Raw genomic sequence first — 12745 nt, forward strand, 5'->3', positions numbered from 1 at the left:
ATGATGTCTATTTACAGTATAACTCTGGAATGCTACTAAATAAACCAGAATTCAGACTGCAAGCCAACCAGGCTGTTCATGATTTAAAACCCTTTTCTCGGCTTCTGGGTAGAAGGCTGAGCGAGTGGCAGAGTGTGGGTAATTGGGTTGATTTCGGACTTGACCAGCTGGGTCCTGCAGTAGAGGGTCTGTAGGTCCGGTCGTCCGCCCGGTTGTTCCTGTACATAACTTCTTAAAGAATGGTGAAATAAATGTTCATTGAAACTCCTACCTGGATTCGCTGGTCCTTGCGGAAGCGGCGTCTATCATCCGGGAAAGGCGATTGCCGAGCTGAGAGTGGAGCGCCGCGGGGGGCGGGGCTCCCGGGGCGGGGGGCGGGGCTCCCGGGGCGGGGGGCGGGGCTCCCGGGGCGGGGGGCGGGGCTCCCGGGCGGGGGGGCGGGGCTCCCGGGCGGGGGCGGGGCGGGGCTCCTCCCGCGAGTCAAAGCCGGCGCTGCGCTTTCCGCTTCCTTTTGGACTCCGCGCGCCGCTGTTCCTGCCGCTGTCGTCACCCCGGGGTAAGGCTCTCCTGAGACCTCCTCCGCTTTCCCTTTCTAAGGCGAGAGCCTAGAGACCTTTTGCCACCCTGTTCGTCCAGCTTACAGAGACACGCGGGTACCAGACTCAGCTAACGGCCTCTCGCGTGTCTGGTGGAATTTGAAATCCTCCCCTACGCCGGGCGTGGTTGCGCATGCTTGTAATCCCAGTACTTGAGACGCGGAGACTGGAGGACCGCAGGTTCGAGGACAGCCTCTGCCAATTTAGGTCCTCCGCAATTTAGACCCTATTTCAGAACAAATTAAAAAATAGAACTGCAGGTGTAGCTTAAAGGTAGAATAATGCCCTTGGGTTCAATCCCCAGTTCCAAAAAGGGGGGAAAAAATCCTCCCATAATGAAATCTCACCTTTTCCGCCCGCGACCACCCGCCCGCCCAAGGCAGAGCCTCTGAGTAGGTGGGGAAGCAGTTTGAGGAGGCAAGGGCTAACGTGCCCCTCCCGCAGCGCAGCACATTGGCTCCCCAGCACTGCTCAGGGGACTGGTTACCTGCCCAGGGCCGCCCCACCCTAGGGGCCCTTCTCCCAAAAGCTCATTCCAGAAAACTTGCTTTCTTGCAGCTGAAAAGAAACCGAAGCCGGGATCCCAGATCTAAATCAGGTGAAGCTCCCTTTATTATAGCCCAGAAAGATCTGAGTGTGACTAACTGGCCTGCCTCCGTCTGCCACTGCTCTCTGGTCTTCAGATCACTGCTCCCTCCACCCCAACTCCCTGCCTTTGAGGCCAATGACAGCTCAGCATCTTTCCTAGAAAAAAACAAATGCTCCGCCACTCACTCACTGGAAATGCCTTAAAGTGAAATTAGTAACTTCTGCCTTTCTTTGGTTTTCTTTTTGTATATGGATTGGTCTGTTTTACAGTAGTGAAAGAAGTTGAAATGCATTGAAATGTCTGCTCTTCCTTTAGACTCAGGTTGCTTAGATTGTGGTAGGGTTCCTGGCCAATCTAGAGAGGAGAGAGTGAATGAGTGAGTGAGTGTGTGTGTGTGTGTGTGTGTGTGTGTGTGTGTGTGTGTGTGTTATTGGGGACTGAACCCAAACTTGCAGAGGGCCTAAGTGGCTGAGGCTAGCCTGAACCTTTGATCCACCATCTCAGCCTCCCAAGTGCTGGGATTACAAACATGTGCCACCACGCCTGGCAGAATCTTGAGAATTTAAAACCAGAATTATGGGGCTAGGGGAGTAGTTCAGTGATAGAGTACTGCCTAGCATGCATGAGGCCTTGTTTCCAACCCCTAATATCACACACACAAAAAAAATAAAATATTCCAAGCTGGACATGATGGTGCACACCTGTAATCCCAGTACTTTGTAGGCTGAAGCTGGAGGATCACAGATTCAAGAACAGCCAGAGCAATTTAGCCAGACTCTCTAGCAACCTAGAAAGACCTTGGGGTTTGGTTGGTTGGTTTGGGACTGGGGATTGAACCCAGAGACATTCTACCTCCAAGCTATACCCCCAGCCTGATTTTTCCCCCCATGCAGTACTTGGGATGAAACCCAGGGGCATTCTACCTCTGAGCTTCACCCCCAGCCCTATTTTCTATTTATTTTGAAACAAGGTCTTACTAAGTTGCAGAGGGCCTCACTAAGCAGCTGAGGCTGTCTGCAAATCACTATCCTCTGGTCTCAGCCTTCGAATGTTGGGATTACAAGTGTTGTACACCACCACGCCTGGCTCTGATTTTATTTGGAAATAGTCTCACAGGTTGCTGAGAGCCACTCTAAATTGCCGAGGCTGGCTTTGAACCTGAGGTCCTCGTATCTCAGACTCCCAAATAGTAGGATTACAAGCATGCGCCACCATGCCCAGCTGCAAGACCCTGTTTCAAAATGAAAAATTAAAAGTGCTGGGAGGCCGGGCGTGGTGGCGCACGCTTGTAATCCCCGCGCTTGGGAGGCGGAGACAGGAGGATCACGCAGGTTCGAAGCCAGCCGCGCTGGCATAAGAGACCCTGTTTCAAAAATATAAAATAGGTCTGGGAGTGTAGCCCGGAGGTAGAAGGGCTTCCAGGAACCCCAGTACCACCAAAAATAAAAAATAAAAATAAAAGTGCTGGGAGTAAGCCGGGCGTGGTGGCGCACGCTTGTAATCCCAGCATTTGGGAGGCTGAGACTGGAGGATCACAGTTCGCAGACAGCCTCAGCTACTTAGTGAGGCCCTCTGCAACTTAGTGAGACCCCGTTTCAAAATAAAGACTAAAAAATAGGGCAGGGGGTATGTATAGTTCAGAGGTCAAATGCCCCTGGGTTCCATCCCAAGTACCGCGGGGGTGGGGGGGGGTCATGGGAGTATAGCTCAGAGGCAGAATGCCCCTGGGTTTAATCCCCCATACCATAAAAAAAGAAAAAAATATTTATTTGTTGCATCAAGGCTAACCAGCTTAGCACTGAACTTTGTTCTTTTCTCATTAGTGAAAAATCTCTGAACAATGGGGGAGATGTTTTCCCAGCTAGGATGTGAACAGGAGAATGAGAAGAACTGGATCCTGTCCCCTAACCCAGCCACTGGCAGCAGATCTCTTGGCTACTCCAGCACTGGTAGTAGCAGATCTTTTTCTTCCTCTGGGCCTTGTGAAGAGGCTGCTGGTGCGAGATTTGTGACTTGTCCAACATGCCAAGGCAGTGGGAAAATCCCTCAAGGTAAGTGGACCAAGGCTCTAGAAGTAGCTTGGACTCCAAGAAGGGCTGTTGGCTAGCTGGCCTAAGCCAGAGCCTCTGAGTCTCCACGAATGGTTGAATCTGCTCCCAGCTTGCATCACCCCCTCCCTTCTCAGGCTGGCCTAAAAGATCCTAGCTACCCTTGGGCCTCCTGCAGAGACCTCCTCTTTTTTTTTTTTTTTTTTTTTTTTTTTTTTTTTTTGGTGGTACTGGGGGTGGAACCCAGAGGCTTTCTACCTCCGGGCTATACTCCCAGACCTTTTTTTATTTTTTATTTGGAAACAGGGTCTCACTAAGTTGCTGAGAGCCTCACTAAGTAGCTGAGGCTGGCTTCGAACCCATGCGATCCTCCTGTCTCAGCCTCCCAAGTGCAGGGATTACAAGCGTGCGCCACCACGCCCGGCTTGAGACCTCCTCTCTTGCCTTAGTTATATTCCCCTGCCCCTGGAGAGAGGTTCTAGCCACTCTGCTCCCCAAGCAACACTGCGTCTTAGGATTCGGGAATTTAACAAATACCTCTCCAGAGAAGCTGGGCATCTCTGATTTGCTAGTGACTTTCAGAGATTCTCCAAACCTATTGATGGAAATCTTACTTGGATTCTACTTCAAAGCTGAGCTGTCAGCTTCAGTCGCACAGCCCAGTGTTCCCAGGCCTGCTCTGGGGTAGGGGTGGCATGCTTCTGACGCTGCTTTATAGACTGGAGGTTGTTTCTGGAAAGGTAGCATGGGAAACATTTGTCATGGTCACATCTTGGTCCTCCTTCTCACCCTCTTTCTCTCTGCAGAACTGGAGAAGCAGCTAGTGGCCCTCATCCCCTATGGGGACCAGAGACTGAAGCCCAGACACACGTAAGCCCCCAGTCCCATAGGCCATCACCCCGGGGCTGCTTCGCTTGTTTGTCTACAGCATTTTCATCTCTCCTAAGTTTTCCTCATTGGTTCTTACCCAGAAAGCCTAAGTGTCATTGGGCTCAAAGATACCAGCTCATTGTTTACAAGGACTTTCCTAGTTTAAGAATGATAAATAAACAGCTGTTATGTCCCACACCTGTAATACCAGTACTTGGAAGGCTGAGATAGGACCGCAGGTTCAGAGCCAGCCTCAGCAACTTAGTGAGGCCTTCCACAACTTAGTGTGACCCTGTTTCCAAGTAAGTGGGGGTATACCTTAGAAGTAGAATGCGGCTGGGCATGGTGACACAAACTTGTCATCCCAGCATTTGGGAGGCTGAGACAGGAGGATCGTGGTTCCCAGACAGCCTCAGCTACTTAGTGAGATCCGGTTTCAAAATAAATAAAAAGAGCCAGGCGTGGTGGCGCACGCTTGTAATCTCAGCATTTGGGAGGCTGAGACCGGAGGATCGCAGTTCGTGGACAGCCTCAGCTACTTAGTGAGGCCCTTTGTAATATAGTGAGACCCTGTTTCAAAATAAAGAATTAAAAAAAAGGGGCAGGGCGGGGTAGCTCAGAGGTCAAATACCTCTGGGTTCCATTCCCAGACCCACAAAAAAATAATAATAAAAAGGGCTGGAGGCATAGCTCAGTACCACAAAAAATAAAATAGAGCTGGGTGTATATAGATAGACTGCCCTCAGGTTCAATACCCAGTATTAAAAAAAACAAAAAGAATGGAGCGTAGTAGTAGTAGTAGTAGTAGTAGTAGTAGTAGTAGTAGAAGATCGACCCCATGTACTCCCAAGTACATGGGTTCGATCCCCAGCACCAAGGTAAATGTCATGTATATGTGCTAATTGCCCTAGTATGCAATGCAAGCCAGGCGTGGTGGTGCACGCTTGTAATCCCAGCATTCGGGAGGCTGAGACCGGAGGATCGCGGTTCGCAGACAGCCTCAGCTACTTAGGCCCTTTGCAACTCAGTGAGACCCAGTTTCAAAATAAAGACTAAAAAATAGGGCAAGGGTGTAGCTCAGAGGTCGAATGCCCCTGGGTTCCATCCCCAGACCTGCAAAAATAATAATAATTAATAAATAAATAAATAAATAAATAAATAAAACTTAAGCTGGGTGTGGTGGCCCATACTCATAATCCCAGTAGTTGGGAGGCTGAGACAGGAGGATCACGGGTTTGAAGCCAGCCTCAGTAGTTTCGTGAGGCTTTTGGCAACTTAGTAGAGACCCTGTTTCCAAATAAAATATAAAACAGGTCTGGAGGTATAGCTCAGAGGTAGAAGGCCCCTGGGTTCCATCCCCGGTACCACAAAAATAAAATAAAATAAAACTTAGCTGGCCATGGTGCCGCATGCTCATAATCCTAGCATTTGGGAGACTGAGACAGGAGGATCATGTTTCACAGACAACCTCAGCTACTTAGTGAGGCTCTTTGCAACTCAGTGAGACCCTGTGTCAAAATAAAGAATAAAAAATAGGGCCAGGGATATAGCTCAGAGGTAGAATGCCCCTGGGTTTCATCCTCAGTACAGCAAAAAATAAATAAAATAAAACTTAGACTGTTGGCCAACACTTCTAATCCCAGTACTTGGGAAGCTGAGACAGAAGTTATCACAGGTTCAAGGACAGCCTCAGCAAGTGGCTAGACTCTCATCAACCTAGCCAGACAGTCCCTATTTCAAATAAAAATAAAATAGGCCTGGGAGTATAGCTCAGAGGTTGAATGCCCCAAAGTTCAATCCTCAGTACCACACAAAAAAACAAATAGGGCTAGAGTATAATTTGGAGGTAGAATCCCCCTGTCTTCAGTCCCCAGTTCAAATAAATTTAAAAAAATAGGGCTGGGGATGTGGCTTGGAGGTAAAATGCCCCTGGGTTCAATTCCTAGGGCCACAAAGACAGGAAAGGAGAGCGGGAATGAGGGAAAAGAAACTGGAGCTTTGGAAGGCTAAGTGGGCTGCTAGGCATTACCCAGTGTGGGCCCCGAGCACTGCCTCCTTGTCCTGCGCTCCTGTCCATGGGAAGGGCAGGTGGCAGCTGTGAGAGCCGCTGTGGGCTGAGGTGCAGGGGAGGGCCTTGAGAATCCTCCGGGGTTCCTTGGTACCCGCGCCTGCGCTGCATCACGGGGCTTCTCTCCCACAGGAAGCTCTTCGTGTCCCTGGCAGTGATCATCTGCCTGGCCACCTCCTCGCTCATCATTTTCTTCCTGTTTCCCCGGCTGGTCACCGCGAAGCCTGCAGGCCTCAGCTCCTTCACAGTGGCCTTCCACGAAGCTGAGATCCACCTCGACGTGACGGTGGGTGGTGGAGCCCCTGGCCCCGCCTGCCTCCCCGCAGCACCTCCCTGGAGCCTCTGTCCAGCATTGTGAACTTAGGTCCTGTGGCACCTAGAGGGTGGTAGTAGCCTAGGAGGAAGCCGGGGTAACTAACACGAACCCCAAAACTGCTTGTGCAGGTTGGAACTCAACACCATGAGGGGTCAGAATCCAGGTCAAGCCGGGCGTGGTGGCGCACGCTTGTAATCCCCGCGCTTGGGAGGCTGAGACAGGAGGATCACACAGGTTCGAAGCCAGCCTCAGCTACTTAGTGAGGCTCTTAGCAACTGTGAGACCCTGTTTCCAAATAAAATATAAAATAGGTCTGGGAGTATAGCCCAGAGGTAGAAAGCCCCTGAGTTCTACCCCCAGTACCACCAAAAAAAAAAAAAAAAAAAAATCCAGGGCAAATAAGTAAATCAGAGGGTAGAGTGGGGCGTCTGTGCCTGCGACTCCAAACAGGCAGGACAGGATGGGGAGAAGCTGTGCAGGGTGGGATTCTTTTGCCTTTTTTTTTCTTTCTTTTTTCTTTTTGTGGTACTAGAGATTGAAACCACAGGCATTAAGCCCGGCGTGATGGCACACACTTGTAATCCCTGCGCCTGGGAGGCTGAAACAGGAGGATCACACAGGTTCGAAGCCAGCCTCAGCTACTTAGTGAGGCTCTCAGCAACTTAGTGAGACCCTGTTTCCAAATAAAATAGAAAATAGGTCTGGGAGTAGAGCTTGGAGGTAGAAACGCCTCTGGGTTTCACCCCCAGTACCAAAAAAAAAAAAAAGCATTCAACTTCCAAGCTATACCCTTGGGCCTATTTTGGGTTGTTTTTTTTTTTTTGTTTGTTTTGTTTTGTTTTGTTTTGTTTTTAATTTATTTGCAGGTCTGGGGATAGAACCCAGGGACATTTGACCTCTGAGCTCCATCCTTAGCCCTACTTTTTATTCTTTATTTCGAAACCAAGTCTCACTAAGTTGCTCACTAAGTAGCCTCACTAAGGGCCTCACTAAGTAGCTGAGGCTGTTCGTAAACCACGATCCTCCAGTCTCAGCCTCCCAAATGCTGGGATTACATGCACGTACCACCATGCCTGGCATGTTTTTATTTATGTATTTATTTGTTTAGGTACTAGGGATTAAACCCAGCAGCATTCTACCTCTGAGGTATACACCCAGCCCTATTTTATTTAATTTTAAATTTTTATTCAGTTATCTATTTATTATGGGGGGGGGTACTGGGGATTAAATCCAGGGGCGTTCTAACTCTGAACTCCACACCCAGCCCAATTTTGTGTTTTTATTTATTTTTTGTGGCACTTCAACCCTATTTTTTATTCTTTTTTTTTTTGGTGGTACTAGGTGTGGAACCCAGAGGCTTTCTACCTCCGGGCTATACTCCCAGACCTATTTTATACTTTATTTGGAAACAGTGTCTCACTAAGTTGCTGAGAGCCTCACTAAGTAGCCGAAGCTGGCTTTGAACCCTTGCGATCCTCCTGTCTCAGCCTCCCAAGTGCTGGGATTATAGGTGTGCACCACCATACCCAGCTTTGCTTTCTTTTTTCTTTTTTTTTTTTTTTTTTGAGACAAGGGACTTGCTGTGTTGTCCAGACTTGTCTCAAACTCCTGGATACAAGTGATCCTTCCACCTCAGCCTCCTGAGTAAAACTACAGGCATGAGCTACTAGCTAAAGATAACTGTGTGTGTGTGTGTGCTAAGAATTGAACCCAGTACTAATCCTAGTACTTGGAAGGCTGAGACAAGAGGATTGCAGGTTTGTAGCCAGCCTCAGCTACCTAGTAAGACCCTCCACAACTTAGTGAGACCTGTTTCAAACATTAAAAGAATAGAGCTGGGCGTGGTGGCGCACGCTTGTAATCCCAGCATTTGGGAGGCTGAGACGGGAGGATCGCGGTTCGCAGACAGCCTCAGCTACTTAGTGAGGCCCTCTGCAACTCAGTGAGACCCTGTTTCAAAATAAAGAATAAAAAATAGGACAGGGGGTATAGCTCGAGGTTGAATGCCCCTGGGTTCCATCCCCGGACACACACACACACAAAAAAAAAAAAAAAAAAATTAAAAGAATAAAATAGGGTTGGGGGTGTAGCTCAGAGATAGAATGCCCCTGGTTTCAATTCCCAATACCACACACAAACTAACTTCTCATCATGAAGAGCCCCTCAGCCAAACATGGTGGCACAGGCCTATAATCCCAGTACTTTGGAGACTGAGAGAAGGAGGATCACAGGTTTGAGGCCACCCAGGCTATTTAAAAAAGCCTTCCACATTCTAGGCATGGTGGTGCATGATTGTAATTCCAGTATTTGGGAGGCTGAGACAGGAGGATCGCAGGTTCATGACCAGCCTCAGCTACTTAGTGAGGCCCTTCCCAACTTAGTGAGACCCTATTTCAAAATAATAAAGTAAAATGTGGCTGGGGGTGTAGCTCAGAGATAGAATGCCCTGGCTTCAATCCCCAGTACCACGAAATAAATAAACAAAAACTAAACTGGGCTTGGTGGCGCACACTTGTAATCCCAGTACTTGGGAGGCTGAGACAGGAGGATTGCAGGTGTGCAGCCAGCTCAGCTACTTAGTGAGGCCCTCTGCAACTCAGTGAGACCCTCTTTGAAATTTAAGAATAAAAAATAGGGCCGGAGCCGGGCGTGGTGGCACACACTTATAATACCTGCGCTTGGGAGGCAGAGACAGGAGGATGGTGCAGGTTCGAAGCTAGCCGTGCTGGCTTAAGAGACCCTGTTTCAAAATATAAAATAGTCCGGAGGTAGAAGGGCTTCCAGGAACCCCTTTACCACCACCACAAAAAAAAAAAAAAAAAAATAGGGCTGGGGTGTAGCTCCAAGGTAGAATGTCCTGGGTTCAATCCCCAGTTACACACACACACAAAAAAAAATAAAATAAAATAGGGCTGGGATGTGGCTGGGAGGTAGGATGCCCCTGGATTCAATCCTCAGTACCAAAAAAGAGGAACTCCTAGACTAACCTGCACCTGAGGTTCGTGGTTGGGGCTCAGACTCGAGAACCAGGCTTGTGAAGCTGTTAGGCTTCTCCTTTCCGAGGATAAGCCGCCCTCACCCTCCCTTTCCTTGTCTTCATCCCCAGAACATCTTGAATATCTCCAATCCCAACTTCTACCCCATCACCGTGACCCAGCTGACAGCCGAGGTTCTGCACCTGTCCCTTGTGGTGGGGCAGGTTTCTGACAGCCTCCTCCTACACATAGGCCCTTTGGCAAGTGAGCAGGTGATGGCCCTTTTCCTGGGCAGCAGGTGTGTGATGGTGGACAGGGGGAAGCCCGAGGTGGGCTGACCCTCTGCCTGTTTGGTTGACAGATGTTCTACGCAGTGGCCAGCAGGATACGGGATGAAAACACGTAGTGAGTACCGCTTGATCTCTTCTCCCATCGCTTCTTGTTTCTTTTCCTTTCGGTACTAGGGATTGAACCCAGGAGCTTTCTACCTCCAGCTATACTCCCAACCAACCCCCTTTTTTATTGTTTCGAAACAGGAGATCAATAGGTTGGAGAATCTCGCTTGGTCTTGAACCTGCGGTCCTCCTGCCTCAGCCACCCAAGTACTGAGATTACAGGTGTGCACCACCACGCCAGGCCTCCCATCACCTCTTGCCTGGCTTGGAAACCCAATTAATACCCACTGGGAGGCCGGGCATGGTGGCGCACGCTTGTAATCCCTGCGCTTGGGAGGCTGAGACAGGAAGATTGCACAGGTTCGCAGCCAGCCTCAGCTACTCAGTGAGGCTCTCAGAAACTTAGGAAACCCTGTTTCCAAACAAAGTATAAAATAGGTCTGGGAATATAGCCTGGAGATAGAAGAGCCCCTGGGTTCCAGCCTCAGCAACACACACACACACACACACACCACACACACACAATACCCATTGGGTTTGCCCGTTGCTTACCAAACTCTCCAGCCAAGATTTAGCCTGCCCCCTGGTGGCCAAGACTGCAATGTGCCAAGGGCTCAAGGGACCTAGATTGTAATGAAAAACAGCCTGGGATTTGGTTCATCTTTCCAATATGTGACCTTGGGGCTTTGGCCTGGATCGCTGAGGAAAAGGAGTGTTTTGTTTGCTGAGGGGGAGGCCAGCCTGTTCCTGGGCCAAGGAGAGGTTGAGCTCTACTGCAGCCAGGTGGCCATGCTCAGCTTAGACAGGTAGGAGTGGCATCTTGGGGGCCCCTGGTGGGAGGCGAGGAAACTGCGACCGACAGGTCTCCAGGCTGAGATTCTGTTCAGTGTGAAACGTGGCCCCATATTCTCTCTTTTTCTCTCTCAGCAAAATCTGTACCTGGCTGGAAATCAAAGTCCACCACGTACTTTTGCACATCCAGTAAGTAGGGCTTGGAGCTCTGGTGTCCCCTCTCCCACTTCCGACCAGTCTCACCTCAGCTCTCACCTCCAGGGGGAGAAGAGTCATTGCAGCTGATCCTGTGACACTTCAGCTCTGGGGAAAAGCAAGTCCAGACCCTTCTCTAGGTCTCGCCTTGCTTATAAACTGTAATTCTAAGCCGGGCGTGGTGGCGTATGCTTGTAATCCCCGCGCTTGGGAGGTTGAGACAGGAGGATCACACAGGCTCAAAGCCAGCCTCAGCTACTGAGGGAGGCTCTCAGCAACTTAGTGAGACCCTGTTTCCAAATAAAGTATAAAATAAAGCCGGGCGTGGTGGTGCACGCTTGTAATCCCAGCATTCGGGAGGCTGAGACCGGAGGATCACAGTTCGCGGACAGCCTCAGCTACTTAGGCCCTCTACAACTCAGTGAGACCCGGTTTCAAAATAAAGAATAAAAAATAGGGCCGGGGGAGTGTAGCTCGGAGGTTGAATGCCCCTGGGTTCCATCCCCAGACCCGAGGGAGGGAAAAAAGTATAAAATAGGTCTGGGAGTATAGCCCGGTGGTAGAAATCCCCTGGGTTCCACCCCCCGGTATCATAAAAATTAATAATAAGCTGTAATTCTTACCACCCCAGAGTTGTCCGGAAGCTGCTGGAACACAGCTATCCCAGGTGCTTGGTATTTCAGGGAGGAGAACGGGGAGGGAGGTATGAAGGAGCCCGACTTCCGCAGACAGCAGAGCAGGGCCGGAACTGCCCTTTTCCTCCCGCATGACAGCAAGGCCTGCTTCCTCTCCAGGGGCACCCTGACCTACTCCTCCCTGAGCCGTGCAGAACAGGTGGACTTCCAGAGCTACGAGTACGTGGACTGCCGAGGAAACGCGTCGGTGCCACGCCTGCTGACCCCTCACCCACCCTGACCTGACCTGTCTGCTGTCCGAACCCAGGCACCTGCCCGCCTCTGCCACAGCTCCATGGGGCCCACTATGGTGACTTCGCCAAAGGAAAAGCCCCCCCTTTATCATCCCCCACCCCCACACCTGTGCATGGGCGCTTTCTGTAACGGTCACTTCATACACGCACCCTCCCGTCCTTCAATTTCCACAGTTTTCCTTTTTTTCAGATCCTGCCCTTGGTCTGTCTCGAGGAAAGTGTGATTTGACATTGTCTTGGGGTGGCCTCGAAGCCCCTGGAGCGGCCCCTGCCCTCTCTGTGCTGTGCTTGTTGGTTGCCAAGCCCTCGTGCAGCTGGTCCTCCTGACTGAACGTGGGGAAAGCCTCAGTTTTATGTAGCTTTTACAATGTGGACCCTCGCCGGGTATGGTGGCACATTTCCGTAATCTCGGTACTTGGGAGGCTGAGACAGGAGGATTGCAGTTCAAGGACAACCTCAGCAAGGAGTGAGACCCTTACCAACCTAGCAAGACCCTGTTTCCAAATAAGAAATAAAATCAGGCTGGGAGTGTAGCTCAAAGGTAGAATGCCTCTAGGTTCAATCTCCAGTCACACATACACACACACACACACACACACACACACACACACACACACACAATCAACAAATAGAATGTGGACCCTTTTCAAGTTCTTCACTCAGTGATAAGTGATGCTGGGGCCAGGTTTTGGTGGCTGACAGGAGGATCACAGGGTAAAAGATAGCTTTAGCAATTTAGGAAGGCCCTCCACAACTTAGACCCTGCTTTTTGTTTTGTTGTTTTGCAGTATTGGGGATGGGACCCAGGAGCATTCTACCTCCAAGCTACACCCCCTGCCCTATTTTTTTATTTATTTTGAAACAGGGTCTCACTGAGTTGCAGAGGGCCTCACTAAGTAGCTGAGGCTGTCCACAAACCGCGATCCTCCTGTCTCAGCCTCCTGAATGCTGGGATTATAAGTGTCCGGCACCA

General features: G+C 50.1%; 1 protein-coding gene across 1 annotated transcript; it reads left to right on the plus strand.

The window, feature by feature from the left end:
• Nucleotides 1–3025: 3025 nt before the first annotated feature.
• On the plus strand, nucleotides 3026–11759 carry TMEM106A (transmembrane protein 106A; the record flags this gene model as incomplete). The annotated part of the gene is made up of 7 exons (XM_080714077.1): nucleotides 3026–3236; nucleotides 4040–4103; nucleotides 6304–6457; nucleotides 9594–9734; nucleotides 9824–9867; nucleotides 10785–10838; nucleotides 11639–11759. The coding sequence occupies 7 exons, from the start codon at nucleotides 3026–3028 to the stop codon at nucleotides 11757–11759; spliced, it is 789 nt and encodes a 262-aa protein (XP_080570203.1).
• Nucleotides 11760–12745: the final 986 nt, after the last annotated feature.

Source organism: Muscardinus avellanarius (assembly GCF_963383645.1).
Source record: "Muscardinus avellanarius genome assembly, chromosome: 16".
NCBI classification, from domain to species: domain Eukaryota; kingdom Metazoa; phylum Chordata; class Mammalia; order Rodentia; family Gliridae; genus Muscardinus; species Muscardinus avellanarius.